This window comes from Schistocerca cancellata, chromosome 3 (genome assembly GCF_023864275.1).
Source record: "Schistocerca cancellata isolate TAMUIC-IGC-003103 chromosome 3, iqSchCanc2.1, whole genome shotgun sequence".
In the NCBI taxonomy this organism is placed as follows: domain Eukaryota; kingdom Metazoa; phylum Arthropoda; class Insecta; order Orthoptera; family Acrididae; genus Schistocerca; species Schistocerca cancellata.
The window spans coordinates 104,112,219-104,130,188 of record NC_064628.1 but is presented as its reverse complement, the minus strand read 5'-3'; the positions used below and the strand labels follow the sequence as shown (position 1 = coordinate 104,130,188).

Below are 17,970 nucleotides of genomic sequence, written 5' to 3'. Positions count from 1 at the left end.
ACTTTATTGGCTGAAATGGCACAGAAAACGTTCACCTTAGGCGAGTCACGTTCATACTGAGTTGTTTCCCGCGGATTCTCAGTGCCCCATATACAGACATTGTGACAGTTGACTTTCCCGTTAGTGTGGAAAGTTGCTTCATCACTAAACACAATCTTTAAAACGAAAGATTCATCTGTTTCCATTTGAGCAAGGATAAAATCACAGAAATCGATTCTTTTAATCTTATCAGCTGCAGACAGTGCTTGAACCAATTTCAGACGATAAGGTTTCATAACTAACCTTTTTCGTAGGACTCTCCATACAGTTGGTTGTGGAATTTGCAGCTCTCTGCTAGCTCTGCGAGTCGATTTTCCTGGGCTGCGAACAAATGCTTGCTGGATGCGTGCTACATTTTCATCACTCGTTCTCGGCCGTCCAGAACTTTTCCCTTTGCACAAACACCCATTCTCTGTGAACTGTTTATACCAACGTTTAATACACCACCTATCAGGAGGTTTAACACCATACTTCGTTCGAAATGCACGCGGAACAACCGTCGTCGATTCACTTCTGCCGTACTCAATAACACAAAAAGCTTTCTGTTGAGCGGTCGCCATCTTAGCATGAACTGACGCTGACGCCTAGTCAACAGCGCATCAAGCGAACAAATGTACACCTAAATGAAACTTTATAGCTCCCTTAATTCGCCGAAAGATAGTGCTTAGCTCTGCCTTTTGTCGTTGCAGAGATTTAAATTCCTAAAGTTGTGGTATTCTTTTTGAATCACCCTGTATATATATATATATATATATATATATATATATATATATATATATATATACTCCTGGAAATGGAAAAAAGAACACATTGACACCGGTGTGTCAGACCCACCATACTTGCTCCGGACACTGCGAGAGGGCTGTACAAGCAATGATCACACGCACGGCACAGCGGACACACCAGGAACCGCGGTGTTGGCCGTCGAATGGCGCTAGCTGCGCAGCATTTGTGCACCGCCGCCGTCAGTGTCAGCCAGTTTGCCGTGGCATACGGAGCTCCATCGCAGTCTTTAACACTGGTAGCATGCCACGACAGCGTGGACGTGAACCGTATGTGCAGTTGACGGACTTTGAGCGAGGGCGTATAGTGGGCATGCGGGAGGCCGGGTGGACGTACCGCCGAATTGCTCAACACGTGGGGCGTGAGGTCTCCACAGTACATTGATGTTGTCGCCAGTGGTCGGCGGAAGGTGCACGTGCCCGTCGACCTGGGACCGGACCGCAGCGACGCACGGATGCACGCCAAGACCGTAGGATCCTACGCAGTGCCGTAGGGGACCGCACCGCCACTTCCCAGCAAATTAGGGACACTGTTGCTCCTGGGGTATCGGCGAGGACCATTCGCAACCGTCTCCATGAAGCTGGGCTACGGTCCACCGTTAGGCCGTCTTCCGCTCACGCCCCAACATCGTGCAGCCCGCCTCCAGTGGTGTCGCGACAGGCGTGAATGGAGGGACGAATGGAGACGTGTCGTCTTCAGCAATGAGAGTCGCTTCTGCCTTGGTGCCAATGATGGTCGTATGCGTGTTTGGCGCCGTGCAGGTGAGCGCCACAATCAGGACTGCATACGACCGAGGCACACAGGGCCAACACCCGGCATCATGGTGTGGGGAGCGATCTCCTACACTGGCCGTACACCACTGGTGATCGTCGAGGGGACACTGAATAGTGCACGGTACATCCAAACCGTCATCGAACCCATCGTTCTACCATTCCTAGACCGGCAAGGGAACTTGCTGTTCCAACAGGACAATGCACGTCCGCATGTATCCCGTGCCACCCAACGTGCTCCAGAAGGTGTAAGTCAACTACCCTGGCCAGCAAGATCTCCGGATCTGTCCCCCATTGAGCATGTTTGGGACTGGATGAAGCGTCGTCTCACGCGGTCTGCACGTCCAGCACGAACGCTGGTCCAACTGAGGCGCCAGGTGGAAATGGCATGGCAAGCCGTTCCACAGGACTACATCCAGCATCTCTACGATCGTCTCCATGGGAGAATAGCAGCCTGCATTGCTGCGAAAGGTGGATATACACTGTACTAGTGCCGACATTGTGCATGCTCTGTTGCCTGTGTCTATGTGCCTGTGGTTCTGTCAGTGTGATCATGTGATGTATCTGACCCCAGGAATGTGTCAATAAAGTTTCCCCTTCCTGGGACAATGAATTCACGGTGTTCTTATTTCAATTTCCAGGAGTGTGTATATATATATATATATATATATATATATATATATATATATATATATATATATATAATCATATATGGGTGTGTGTGTCTCATAATGGAACATTCGTTTCCCTATTAAGCTTAATTTGTTTCGAGTATTAAGCTGACAGCTCTAATATTGTTGTAAAGCTGATAAGTGGACCAATATTCTACTACTACTACAACTACTACTGTGATTAGTACTTACAGGAGACTTGTACTTTTTTTGTGACAGTTGGTTTCCCGAGTCTCCACGCTGGCTGGCGTGCAGGGGTCGCGAGCAGGAGGCGCTGGCCGTTGTGCGTCGCATAGCAGCCACCAACGGCTCCACGGTACCCCCGTTCGCCTTGCAGGTGATCCAGACCGTGGCCAAGAGCAAGACAGACAGGAGGGGCTTCCTCGGCATCTTCTCCAGCTGGAATGTCTTCAGGAACACAGTAATCCTCATTGTTGCCAGGTGACTTACCAAACAATTTTCCAACTCGTCTTTGTTCTACTAGAACCTAGCAGCTTATGGGTGGTACACATTATCTGCAGCCTCTTCAAATTTCTAGTTAAAGGGGAAGGCGAAGGTGTCACGAAACTTGTGAAACCTTCGTAATTTCCTTGCAGTCTATTCAGAGCTAAAAATGACCAAAAATATTTTTGTCACCAGGTGACAACTTCTGACTACAGTGCTGCATGTCTGATGTTTTCTCCAGTAGTGTGGCGGTCGTGGAGTTACCAATGCACAAGCAATCTGCACTTTATTTATTGACTGATGCCTCCATACAGCAATACAGTTACCAATGCCATGGTGCGGCCACTGTCACATGGGCAGTGTGTGTAGGTGGAACGCAGAAGCAGCACAACAGCAGTTGACAGCGCTGTATGTGATGTGTCAGCTTATAACGTATCTATACTGTACTGCGCATGTAAGGTTTCTGTCGTGTCCACCCATTTGTCTAATACAGGGTGCCTAGGAAGCTGTGTTCTCGGATACCTAGACATCAACTCAAGCAAATCTTATTAATGGAGTTTACTACAGTAAATTAAATTGACAGTACTTAACGTTGCCTTTGTCACAAAGAGGTGTCGCAAGCAATTGGCGACACGTATATATATCGAAAGACATTGATTATTTGCAAATCCCATGCAAGCAATTTGTGTAGATCACAAGTCACGGCTAATCGTATGGATCATGGCCCGTCTTCTAGTGAGGCTGTAGCTATGCAGAGTGGCGCTTATACTCTCTTCATGTAGGGGCTGCTCCTGTCACTGTGTCACCCTAGTGAGCGTGCTAATGGCTGATGTCGTCTCACAATCCTCTCTGCTGTGTCATTCTAGATTGACGTGCTGGTGCTTGATGTTACACCCGATCAGTTTTAATTCTGACATTTGCCTATAAGATTCCACTGTTGGTGGAAACAAGGTATCGAATCTGATGATCAATGCTTAGTGATAGAGTACAGACAGGTACAATCTGATTGCTATTGCAAGAGTGTTTATTACTATGTAAACAATGATCGAACTGTAAAAAAGTGGTAATAAATTAAAATATCTTTGTAGTTAGCCATAATTTTAAATGCTATAATATGCTTTGAATGAATTTAAATTGCAGAATAAAACGGTCGCCAGCTCCAAAAATGAGCAAAATTTTTGACTGTAACGTCATTGAAATCACCTGAATATTGTGTGTCAAAGACAAAACAGCAACTTGACAAAATCCACCTGTGCTAGCTGACATGTGAAAAACAAGTGTGACATGAACACAAAAGATGTTAACTTGGAATGCAATGGTGTTAGTTACCATAGTGGTCACCAATAACAATCAATGACTAGTAAAATTTTATGAAAACTGTGCTTTGTTTGAAACATTCCCTTTTTGAACTCTTCATTATTGTCTTGGGGATGATAGCCTAACAGTTTAGAATAATCTGACTGTGTGCAACTGATAAAGGCTGATCAGTTAATATTTGAATGGGAGTTGTTTTGTATCAACTCTAACAAAGTTAATAAGGATGTCAGGCAGCAATAATTGGTACATACTTTGTTCTTAAGGTTCCATATATTTTGTCTAAACAGCACAGATGACGCAGTTACTCCCTTCACCTGACAAAATAATAATAGTTAACTCATCACAGGCCGCCTATTAATATCGTCACATGCCAATATGCTTTTTGTAGCACTGACTGTGCAATCCTCACTGCAATCCAAATCGTTGGTGCCCGGTGCGGTTATTTGTGTAATCACGGTACACAAATGAACGCTTAAACATACCAACACGTCACTCAGTCAATGCCATTTCTGTATTTCCTGGGCCGGCCGAAGTGGCCGTGCGGTTAAAGGCGCTGCAGTCTGGAACCGCAAGACCGCTACGGTCGCAGGTTCGAATCCTGCCTCGGGCATGGATGTTTGTGATGTCCTTAGGTTAGTTAGGTTTAACTAGTTCTAAGTTCTAGGGGACTAATGACCTCAGCAGTTGAGTCCCATAGTGCTCAGAGCCATTTTTTTGTATTTGTTGGAGGTCACGCTCACGGTGTTGGGTGACACACCGCCATTAAACAATTGTAAATGCGGTCGGCCGTCCTGCCGAAATCCGCCCTGCTCGTTTCGCAGTCAACAACTTACTGTTTCAGAGTCTCAACACTGACTACTTTCTGGTGCATTCGGCTCTCGACTATGGATAGTACCTACTTTTCTTCATACGTAAGGGGCGGTTCATCCCTTACATCCCCACCTTCCCCCAAATGCCAAATGGACATCTTTGAAACTGGAGATAGAAAAGAACATAGACAGAGTTAACAGTGATAGAAAGTGATTAAATATGTACATTCAAGAACAATGAAATTTACAAACTGAATGGTAAATCTTCTGACTCCGGTTGTAAACTGCCCCTACAAAACAGATTACAGCTCAATTACAAACTATACGAATGACACAACTAAAAATTGTAATTTGTTGAAACAATACTATCACATATAGACTATAACAAAACGCCTCACTATCACAATTTATTAACTATACAACGCTGGATGTCTATTGAATCATATTGTAACGAAACTATTTTCATTTTGGTTCATCTCTGTGAGGTTTGCTATCCAAAATACAATGAAAATCCTACTATATTAGCACCACACATCACAGGAAACAACAATCTCTAATTAGACTAAAACTTACTTAATACAAATGCAGATAAATGACAATAATTTCATCTCTACTCACAAATGTATATATAAATCTATCGTTAGTGTGGTCATCACAAGATAAATCTCTAAAGAAATATCTTTCTCATTTGTTACAAATTGTGTTTCCTGCTTTTGAGCGTCTGTTATTCCCACAGTTCATAGAATGCTCCATATCTAGGTCATATTAATACACTCTACAATATTCTCACACTATAAAGGATAACTATGTCTCAGTTCTTACATGCAATTCATCCCTTAAATATGGTTAAGTCTTTTGTCATCATGAAAACCAATAACCCAGAATAGAAACAAATATAGTAAATAAAAGACTACAACTGACACTTGAACACCAGTTCTCAAGATCTTTATTCTCCAAACACACATAATAACCAAAATCATCCATACACACTTACGTTTGTGCCTGTCTAGGCCCTACTTCATCGTCCTGATTACTTATCTCCTTCAGATTGCCCCGATCCTCACATGGATAGTAGCTCTTTATATTTTCAATATGTTCCTTGCCATGCACTCCATCGGTTTGAGCATATTCCAACTCCACAGTATTGTGGTGTTCGATCTTGATAATTCTATATAGGCCCTCATATACATAGTTAAATTTATGTATTTCGGAATCTATCTTCTTCGATTTAGCATGCACTTTCACCAACACTAGGTCTCCTGCCCTGTAGCTTACAGGTTTCACCGATTTATCATGTCTTTCCTGTCTCGTTTTCACATTCTCTCTCATGGTTGATTTCTACTAGTTCAAGTTTCCTTTCCAAAATTAGGTTATCTTCTTGTGGATATTCCACCAACTCACAAAAAACAGTCAGGTTCCTGATTAAGTAAGATTTCGCACGGTGTAAATCCTTTGTCCACAGCTCGTGGTCATGCGGTAGCGTTCTCGCTTCCCACGCCCGGGTTCCCGGGTTCGATTCCCGGGGGGGGGGGGGGGTCAGGGATTTTCTCTGCCTCGTGATGACTGGGTGTTGTGTGATGTCCTAAGGTTAGTTAGGTTTAAGTAGTCCTAAGTTCTAGGGGACTGATGACCATAGATGTTAAGTCCCATAGTGCTCAGAGCCATTTGAACCATTTTTTAAATCCTTTCGAATCATGTGTAAGGTGGTTCCAAATACACTCGAATTCTTCCAGGTATTGCTTCCAAGTACCGTGTTTCTTGTGACAATAGGTCAGAGACAAACGATTTAACTCCATTATCTGTTCGGCCTGGTTCGAAACCAGTTTGTATCTACAGGTGGCGATCTGTTCTATTTGTTGCCTATTCAACATTTCTCCCCACTTCTTGGATCGGAATTGGGATCCATTATCACTTAGGATTTGTTTCAGTGTACATACATCGCTAAAGTGATATTTTTGTGATATTTTTCAAACTTATAAATGATGACCTTGCTGGTTGCTTTCTTTAATGGATAAAACTTCACAAATTTAGATACTAATTCTTCTGCAACTAGAATTTGGGTGTAATTTCCTTTTGCCACAGACAAGGGACTGAACAGGTCCAATGCCACGATGCCGCTAATTGATTCTGGTATGACTGGATGCAAGTAACCTTTATGTTGAACAGTGGTAGTTTTAGTTTTCTGCCAGGTGTCACAAACGCTCAGCAACTTGCATAAGCCTATATGCCTTCCCATTTTGTTGAAGATGCTGTCCAATTTCAGTTTCTCAAGGCATTTCTTAGGTCCATAATGGGCATTGCTATAATGTGTGTACCAGATTAACTTGTCTATTATATGCTCTGGTATACATAGTCTCCAGCTCTCTTCATCCTCTCTTTTCCCCTTGTATACCCTGGTGGATATAACAGTATGTCCTATTCTTTTCTTTACCAGCTCATCTATACTTATTCTTGATTAATTTCAGTATTTTCGTTCTTGTTCTGCTCTCTACGTATGTTCCTCAAGAACCTCTTCACAAATCTTCATGCTGTACTCCCTTCACTAAATTTACCTAAACTTCTCCGTCTTCTGGTCCTCTCACACCTGTTCCCCAAGAATCGAGTGGCTGCCTTGATAATGCATCAGGTACGGTACATGACTTACCTGGCTTGTATATCACTTTGCATTCATGATCTTGCAATGCAATTTTATCAAGCAGTTGTGTTTCAATTTACTTGTGATTAAGAATGTTAGGGCTTTGTGGACCGTGACCACCTTTCCATGTCATCCTATTAGATAATAACGAAATCGCTTAAAAGCCCACACAATAGACAGTGCCCCTTCCTCCGTACTGCTGTATCTCCTTTTCCATGCATTCAAGCTTCTGCTTTATAACCTCGGTCTCTCCTTCTTTCTCGATCTGGTTTAAATGTATGCCTAGTCCATAATCTGAGCTACCCACTCCCAAATAAAAGTCTCTAGAGAAATCAGGATGGCATAAGATATCTGCATTACACAATGCTTCTTTAATCCTTTGAAATTCTTCTTGACATTCATCATTCCAATGCCAGGTCATTTTGGCTTTAGTAAGTGTTCTCAATTTGGGGGCAGTGAGTACAGGTTCTTTCAGGAATTTTCGATAGAACTCACAGACACCGAAGAATGCTCTCAGTTGCCTTTTTTTAAGGTCTGGAAATTGCCTAATTGTCTCAAGTTTACTTGGATCAGGATAAATACACCCTTCCGTAATTATGAAGCCAAGAATTTTATCTGGCATTTACCAAATTCTGACTTACCCAAGTTTGCAGTTACCCCAGCTTTCTCAAACGCCTGCAAGACTCCCTCGAGTGTCTCTAAATGTTCTTCCCATGTCTCAGTTGCAATTAATATATGATCTACGTTAACAGTAAACTTCTTAAGTAATTCTTCACCCAAAATATTGTCCAATGCTGTAACAAATTCCAAGACTGATACATTAAGCCCAAATGGCTTGGAATATATACCTCAGAGAACGGATGGATAGTGAAGGGGGAGACGTGTTTATAGCGATAAAAAGTGCAATAGTATCAAAGGAAATTGACGGAGGTCCGAAATGTGAAATACTTTGGGTGAAAGTAACGGTTAAAAAATGGCTCTGAGCACTATGGGACTCAACTGCTGAGGTCATTAGTCCCATAGAACTTAGAACTTGTTAAGCCTAACTAACCTAAGGACATCACAAACATCCATGCCCGAGGCAGGATTCGAACCTGCGACCGTAGCGGCCTTGCGGTTCCAGACTGCAGCGCCTTTAACCGCACGGCCACTTCGGCCGGCAAGTAACGGTTAAAGCAGGCTCAAACATGGCAATTCGATATCTCTATAGGCCCTCTGCCTCAGCAGCTGTTGTGGCAGAACACCTGAAGGAAAATTTGGAAAATATTTCGAGTAGATTTTCCGACCATGTTATAGTTTTGGGTGGATATTTTAATTTACCAGATATATACTAGGAGACTCAAACGTTTATAACAGGTGGCAGGGGCAAAGAATCCAGTAAAATTTTTTAAGTGCATTATCTGAATACTAACTTGAGCAGTTAAACAGAGAACCGACTCGTGGCGATAACATATTAGACCTTCTGGTGACAAACAGACCCAAACTACACTCCTGGAAATGGAAAAAAGAACACATTGACATCGGTGTGTCAGACCCACCATACTTGCTCCGGACACTGCGAGAGGGCTGTACAAGCAATGATCACACGCACGGCACAGCGGACACACCAGGAACCGCGGTGTTGGCCATCGAATGGCGCTAGCTGCGCAGCATTTGTGCACCGCCGCCGTCAGTGTCAGCCAGTTTGCCGTGGCATACGGAGCTCCATCGCAGTCTTTAACACTGGTAGCATGCCGCGACAGCGTGGACGTGAACCGTATGTGCAGTTGACGGACTTTGAGCGAGGGCGTATAGTGGGCATGCGGGAGGCCGGGTGGACGTACCGCCGAATTGCTCAACACGTGGGGCGTGAGGTCTCCACAGTACATCGATGTTGTCGCCAGTGGTCGGCGGAAGGTGCACGTGCCCGTCGACCTGGGACCGGACCGCAGCGACGCACGGATGCACGCCAAGACCGTAGGATCCTACGCAGTGCCGTAGGGGACCGCACCGCCACTTCCCAGCAAATTAGGGACACTGTTGCTCCTGGGGTATCGGCGAGGACCATTCGCAAACGTCTCCATGAAGCTGGGCTACGGTCCCGCACACCGTTAGGCCGTCTTCCGCTCACGCCCCAACATCGTGCAGCCCGCCTCCAGTGGTGTCGCGACAGGCGTGAATGGAGGGACGAATGGAGACGTGTCGTCTTCAGCGATGAGAGTCGCTTCTGCCTTGGTGCCAATGATGGTCGTATGCGTGTTTGGCGCCGTGCAGGTGAGCGCCACAATCAGGACTGCATACGACCGAGGCACACAGGGCCAACACCCGGCATCATGGTGTGGGGAGCGATCTCCTACACTGGCCGTACACCACTAGTGATCGTCGAGGGGACACTGAATAGTGCACGGTACATCCAAACCGTCATCGAACCCATCGTTCTACCATTCCTAGGCCGGCAAGGGAACTTGCTGTTCCAACAGGACAATGCACGTCCGCATGTATCCCGTGCCACCCAACGTGCTCTAGAAGGTGTAAGTCAACTACCCTGGCCAGAAAGATCTCCGGATCTGTCCCCATTGAGCATGTTTGGGACTGGATGAAGCGTCGTCTCACGCGGTCTGCACGTCCAGCACGAACGCTGGTCCAACTGAGGCGCCAGGTGGAAATGGCATGGCAAGCCGTCCCACAGGACTACATCCAGCATCTCTACGATCGTCTCCATGGGAGAATAGCAGCCTGCATTGCTGCGAAAGGTGGATATACACTGTACTAGTGCCGACATTGTGCATGCTCTGTTGCCTGTGTCTATGTGCCTGTGGTTCTGTCAGTGTGATCATGTGATGTATCTGACCCCAGGAATGTGTCAATAAAGTTTCCCCTTCCTGGGACAATGAATTCACGGTGTTCTTATTTCAATTTCCAGGAGTGTATTTGTAACAGTTAATGCAGAACAGGGAAACAGCTATCATAAAGCGGTTTCAGCATCGGTGATTTCAGCCATAAATAGAACTATTAAAAAAGGTAGGAAGATTTTTCTATTTAGCAAAAGTGACAAAAAGCAGATTTCAGAGTACTTGATGGCTCAACACAGAAGTTCTATCTCAAGTACAGATGTACATATAGTGCTGAGGATCAGTGAACAAAGTTCAAAACCATCGTACAATATGCGTTAGATGAGTATGTGCCAAGCAAGATCGTTAGAGATGGAAAAGAGTCACCATGGTACAACAAACGAGTCAGAAAACTGCTGCGGAAGCAAAGGGAACTTCACAGCAAACGTAAACATATCCAAAGCCTTGCAGACAAACGAAAATTACACGAAGAAAAATGTAGTGTGAGGAGGGTTATGCGAGAGGCGTTCAAGGAATTCAAAAGTAAAGCTCTATGTACTGACTTGGCAGAAAATCCTACGAAATTTTGGTCTTATGTCAATGCGGTAGGTGGATCAAAACAAAATGTCCAGACACTCTGTGACCACAGTGGTACTGAAACAGGGGATGACAGACTAAAGGCCGAAATACTAAATGTCTTTTTCCAAAGCCGTTTCACAGAGGAAGACTGCACTGTAGTTCCTTCTCTAGATTGTCACACAGATGATAGAATGGTAGATACCAAAATAGATGAAAGAGGGATAGAAAAACAATTAAAATCGCTCAAAAGAGGAAAGGCCGCTGGACCTGATGGGATACCAGTTTGATTTTACTCACAGTACGCAAAGGAACTTGCCTCCCTTCTTGCAGCGGTGTACCGTTGGTCTCTAGAAGAACATAGCGTTCCAAAAGATTGGAAAAGGGCATAGGTCATCCCCGTTTTCAAGAAGGGACGTCGAACAGATGTGCAGAACTATAGACCTATACCTCTAACGTCGATTAGTTGTAGAATTTTGGAACACGTATTATTTTCGAGTATAATGACTTTTCTGGAGACTAGAAATCTACTCTGTAGGAATCAACATCGATTTCGAAAAAGACGATCGTGTGAAACTCAGCTCGCGCTATTCATTCAGGAGACACAGAGGGCCACAGACACGGGTTCCCAGGTAGATGCCGTGTTTCGTGACTTCCGCAAGGCGTTTGATACAGTTCCCCACAGTCATTTAATGAACAAAGTAAGAGCATATGGACTATCAGACCAATTGTTCCTAGATAATAGAATGCAGCGCGTCATTCTCAGTGGAGAGAAGTCTTCTGATGTAAGAATGATTTCAGGTGTGCCAAAGGGGAGTGTCGTAGGACCATTGCTATTCACAATATATATAAATTTCCTTGTGAATAACATCAGAAGTTCACCAAGGCTATTGCGGATGATGCTGTAGTATATTAAGAGGTTGTAACAATGAAAAATTGTATTGAAATTCTGGAGGATCTGCAACAAATTGACGCATGGTGCAGGGAATGGCAATTGAATCTAAATGTAGACAAGTGTAATGTCCTGCAAATACATAGAAAGAAAGATCCTGTTATCATTTAGCTACAATATAGCATGTCAGCAACTGGAAGCAGTTAATTCCATAAATTATCTGGGAGTAGGCATTAGGAATGATTTAAAATGGAATGACCATTTAAAATCAATCGTCAGTAAAGCAGATGCCAGACTGAGATTCATTGGAAGAATCCTAAGGAAATGCAGTCCGAAAACAAAGGAAGTAGGTTACAGTACACTTGTTCGCCCACTGGTTGGATACTGCTCACCGGTGTGGGATCTGTACCAGATAGGGTTGATAGAATAGATAGAGAAGATCCAAAAGAGAGCAGTGCGCTTCGTTACAGGTTCATTTAGTAATCGTGAGAGCATTACAGACTCTGCAAGAGAGACTCTCAGTATCTTGGTACAGGCTTTTGTTTCGAGAACATACCTTCACGGAGGAGTCAAGGAGTATATTGCTCCCATCAATGTATATCTCGCAAAGAGACCATGAGGATAAAATCAGAGAGATTAGACCCCACACAGAGGCATACTGACAATCTTTCTGAACATAGAAGGGAGAACCGATATGTTACTCAAGGTACCCTCCGCCACACACCGTCAGGTGGCTTGCGGAGTATGGATGTAGATGTAGATGGCTATACTCTAAAATGATATCTTCTGCCAGCTTACATGAAGGCAGTATACTGACATGACTCAGAGGTCAGAGGTATTTACCAGTATCCTGTGGGCAAGTCAATCTTTGCACCCCTAACCCTTTGAATTAATTCTTCGTTTTTGGCTTGTCTTGATCTGGTTCAATGATTTTATTTACTGTACATGCATCCACAACTATTCTCACTTTCCCATCTTTCTTGTCTACCACAAATAATGGACTATTGTATTGGTCTTGGTTCTCTCAATAACCCAAAGGTCAAGCATTCTTTGTATTTCCTCTTCTACTGCTTACCATTTAGCCTGAGGGATGGAGCATTGTTTTGAAAGGCTTGTGTTCCTTAATTTTCAATTTATATTCTACTCCTTTCATGATTCCTCGCCACTGAGAGAAAACTTTGCTGTGCTTATGTGAGATCTCTGGTAACCTCTCCCGAATCTCTTCAGCCAAATGTGTCACATATTCTAGTTTCTTGCCCATACCATCTTCACTAGGTTTATCTGCTTGTGCTAATCCCTTGTAGAATATCAATACTTGCTCATCATCCAGTTGTTCTTCTGTAGGCCCCACCGCATAACACAAATTCACTTGTCAGAACTCTTCTGACTTCTAACTTTCTACCAAGGTCAGTTCTCCCCTTCCTCCCTCCCATCCTTTTACACTCACTGTGCATTCATCGAAATTTATGAATGCTTCTACTTCATTTAGCCAGTCAGTTCCTAAAATAACTCCCATGTTAAGATATGGTACCACCAAAAATGTCGCTTTATCTACTTCTCCCTCTACTTCAAACCCAGTCAATGCTTATTTTAATGGGCTTACTTTTGGCACCTACAGCATTTGCAATTTGGACACCATTTCCGGGAAAACTTCGTAAACTGGCGTTAGTATTTAGTATCTGTTCATATAGATTTTGAGATATAGCACACTCTTCACTCCTGGTGTCAACTAAGACATCAACATATAGCCCATACATCTTTATACTGACTACGATTGGACCTCATCAGGAGTGCAGTCTAGTTTACTTTTTCCTTTCCTCCTGATCTTAGGCCTCACTATTTCTTCGTTTGCCACCTTCTCTTTTATATTCCCTTGTATTTTCATCTCTTCTGGAAATGCCTTGGAACTGATTTCGATTTCCATGGCCCCTACTTCCATGATAGTCTCCTCTTCCTCAGTTGAACGATTGATTATTAAACTGATTCCATTGGTAATTGTCTTCTTTTTGGCCCTGCTCACCTGCTTGATTATTCTCTTACCCACATGTGTGCTCTAGCATCTTCATCAGGGCTTCTCTATCTTTAATCAGACTTCTGGACAAAGTTTCTTGCCTCCTCTGACTTAATCTTCTCTTAGTTGCAGAAATCATTATTTCAACATTTAAGGGGTACTCTGAAGTCCAGTTATTCAGAGACTTGCAATGGAGCAGGTTCTCCAGTATTGCACGCTGATGGCTCTTTGACCAGTACTTCTTTAGAAATTGTCCTTCAGATTGCTCATAACTACTAACTATCTCTATTTTCTTCACTCCCCATGTAAAAGCTTCATCTTCCATTCTATCTATTGCAAACTGAATTTTGTCTTTGTCTCGAAAATGTGTTGGAAAAATGTCTCTCAACCATTTCATATAAATCTTCGGGTGCAGCACTCCCTTTGGCTTATATTTTTGTCCCACATGAACTTGTGGATGACGATTATCACCACACATTAAGGTTATCACTTTACCTTCTCCTATAGCTAGTGTTGCATAACCAATTTTTCTGTCAATCTCCTCAGTTTTCGTTTCTAATTGTTGGATTTCGCCTTGTAAATGTTGTATGTCCTATGCAATCCTCCTGTTATCTTCTCCCCTGTGCACTCTTACTGCGCTTTGTATATTTTGAGCTAATTCAGTCTGTTTGTTGCCTACTCTCTAAATAGCTACTTAACATTGCTGTTGCTTTTGCATTAGCTCTTCGATCTTTCCCCCTAATTCTTCTTTACCTTTTTGAACCTCTTCATGGGCTTTCTCAGTTATCTCTTCTCCCATCTTCTTTGCATTTTTGGAGCAGGTTTATGCTCTGCTGGAATCTGCCTTCTCCCTCCTTGCAGTCTTTCCTCACCTATTCTTTATAATTCTGTAATTCTCTCTTAAAATTTTCATGTTCTTGTAGTGTCATCTGAATTTCCTCATTGACGATGTCAATCTTTTTTTGGGTTTTTCTGTTGGTTTCCTCGATTTTCTGATTGGTGGCTCTGATTTCCTTATCAGTGGCTTCAGTATTTTCTTGGGTCATTTTACTGTGTTCCTTGGTCTTCTGCTTAGTGTCCTCCATTTTCCAATTGGCGGCTTCAATCTTGGCATCAATCTTTTCTAATATCGCCAGTAGCACATCTTGCTGTCTGCCCACTACAATGTTTACTACAGGTAATTGGTATCTTGAGGTAATTGGTGGAATGAGGTAATGGGCTTTCTTTTGATAATCCACAGCCACTGATTCCTGAATCAACTCTAACCTCCTGTCCTATCTCCTTCTTCCCAGATTCTACCTCCAGAATCTCCTGTTTGATTTCAGTAGACATGTTTGGTTACATACATTACATACAGGCAACACTATAAATTAACCCTTGTGTAACCTAAGACTCTCGACCACCTGACAATTAAAACAAAATAATGACAGCAGTACTTCAACTAGCTCAAAACAGAAACAATACCTTTTTGCACTGGATATATAAAAAACTTCACCAACTTATCTGAATTAAACACCAATGGTAACATTCATCACCTCACGCCAAAGCATTAAAAATCAAATAACACCGCCAATTAACATATGAAACCTGCAATCAACAATTAATGCTACAGCATAAGTCTTAAAATCTATTTGCCACTGTCTTGCTGGTGAAAACATAAAAAATATATGTGTACATAGACAAACTACTGCAGAGCCAGAAAATACCGAAATGGAAGGAAAAATTACTATACAATTCTTGTAGCATTACAAAATGTGATTATATGCTCTGCAGATAGCCTAATTAAACTATTATTGCGCCAGCAGGTTGTTTCGACTCATTGCACGACGCTAATACTTGCTGCGGAATTCAATATTCATTGCGTGCTGTGTTAACTGGTAGCTGGAGTAACTGTTATCACAGTTCCAGTTATATTTTTAAAACCGTTATTATAACAGTTATAAATAACTTTAAAGTTATTTTTCACTACTGAATACTCCGATGGGGTTACAGTTAAATAATGACACAAGTGGAATCCATCCGTTTCCTTATCAGTATAACTGCGAGTAGAGCGAAATGGCAGGAATGTTGTACGAATCATGTCATAACCTTAGCTAATTAACTGCGGTAGATTTCACTTGATGTTTGAACGATTATTAGTGTTTCATATCATATGTATGTACGTTATCAGTAGCTATTATAAATATTATCCTCACAGCTGCAGCAGAAATCGCAGAACTTCGCCACAGCACTGTTTAAGTTAAATGTTAACAATGTGCATTTTTAAGTATGAAGTAATAAATAAGCTGAATAATGCAGGTTGAATTCAAAGCTCAATTTCTTGTGCTGTTTACTTAATAGAATAAGTGCATGGCCTTGTAATAAAATACAAAAATATACGTAATGTGATAGATTCGTTTTCTCCTCTACGCTATCCAAGTTTTAGTTGAGATTTGGAAAACTGCTCGATTTCTCCAGCTACAACATGTGTGTGAAAAGTTTGACAGTGTTAAATTTCTGGGATTACAACTCAATAATTAATTCAGTTGGGAACGGCATACCACAGAATTGCTGAAACGCCTAAACAAGTCTGTATTTGCAGTGAGAATGTCAGATGTAGGAGACCTAAATATAAAAATAAAAAAGCTGTATACTTTCATTCTATTATGTCATAAGGGATCATATTCTGGGGTAACTCATCAAACTGAGCAAAAGTTTTTAGCATGTAAAATTGTATAATAAAAATCATTTGTGGTATAAATTCAAGAACAACATGTAGAAATCTGTTTAAGGAACTTTGTATTCTAACCACTGCTTCCTAATATATTTATTCCTTAATGAAATTTGTTGCAAGTATTTCGAATCAACAGCTGAATACATAATATCAGTACTAGGAATACAAACAATGATCTACATAAAGACCTAAAATCACTTACCTTGGTCCAAAAAGGGGTCCAATATTCAGGAACACACAGTTTCAATAAATTGCTAACAAGTCAGCAACCAATAAAAACTTGGTTTGAGATCAAGCACTGTTTACAGAGAGTTTGAAAGACTTTTTGATAGGCAACTCGTTCTACTCTATAGATGATATCTTAACAGGGACTGTTAGACCAGCTTAAGTAAAAATTCTGCTATGTTTCAGTTTTGACAGCACTTGGTCACAGCAGTCAAGATCAGGTACCTGTAGCTGATAAATTTATTAAATGTGCATAACTATGTTTTTTTTCTGGCAGTGTATTAATCCTGTAAACATTAGCAACTCCAGTTTACTGTAATACATTCATGTATTTTAACAATCTCCTGACAAATGATGAGGATAATAAGTATTATATTCAAATGTTTTATGCTATACTTTCTCCTCTCCGATGGCCACTGGCTATTTCCATAGCAATATGAAAGTATCTGTTCATTCCAGTAACTATCCTCTCTGCAAATATTACATGGTTGTATGACCTTCAACTGGAGTCAGGAACACAGTTACTAACTTCCACATTACCTGTACTGGTAGCCGTTTACTTCCAGAGAACGAGAACTGTGAGTGACTAACAATAACTATCAGAGATAAATCTCGACATCATAGTTATTTCCAGTCGCTCTAATTCCTTATGCTAACTGTATTTGCACTACCTGCCCAAACTAAATTGACAAATAAGGTGGTGGCTCAACGGAACGACTGTACATGTCAATGCGTGTACTGCAGCCCCTGTTAGCCACCACTCTTACATTAACTTCATTTAACTGTTTGTGCTGAAAGTAGTGATGGCGCATGAAATAGTACACAGTTCTATTAACAGATGGCGCGCAGTCTCACAGTTATTTCCATGACCCAGAGAACGCCCTCAAAATGGTCTATCCCTGTCCTTCATAGCCAGATCTCCAATGAGTTGACACGAAAGCATAGTATGATCTTCGGGTCAACAGATGCCGCGAGGCACTATTGGCAGTTATTGAAATAACTGCCAGTATCAGGTGAGCGGTTATAGCAGTAACTGTTACTTCTCAGTAACCGGTTATTTCTAAGAGTTATTTTTTGCCACCTCTAGTCGCCGCCGCCGCTGTCGGTGCCAATGGCTTGTTCCATGCGGCAACTTGGCTGATGCATTGCTGGATACCCAGTGTAATCTGTATAGACGTTGTCGTCGAAGTTCGCTTATCTATGGCCAGGTGGCGCTGCGGTCAGGATACTTAACAACTTCGCCACGAGATGTCAGCTTCGGCGGCATGATGGTCG

General features: G+C 42.4%; 1 protein-coding gene across 2 annotated transcripts in view; it reads left to right on the top strand.

Annotated features, from left to right (window-relative positions):
• Window positions 1–17,970, top strand: part of LOC126177116 (solute carrier family 22 member 7-like) — a 287,762-nt gene that overhangs the window by 258,261 nt on the left and 11,531 nt on the right. The window contains exon 8 of one of the 2 annotated variants that reach the window (XM_049924385.1): window positions 2,601–2,704. The exons of the other annotated variant lie outside the window; for it this stretch is intronic. Coding sequence (XP_049780342.1) covers window positions 2,601–2,704 — 104 coding nt within the window. The remainder of the gene's footprint in view (window positions 1–2,600; window positions 2,705–17,970) is intronic. 2 annotated transcript variants of the gene reach the window in all.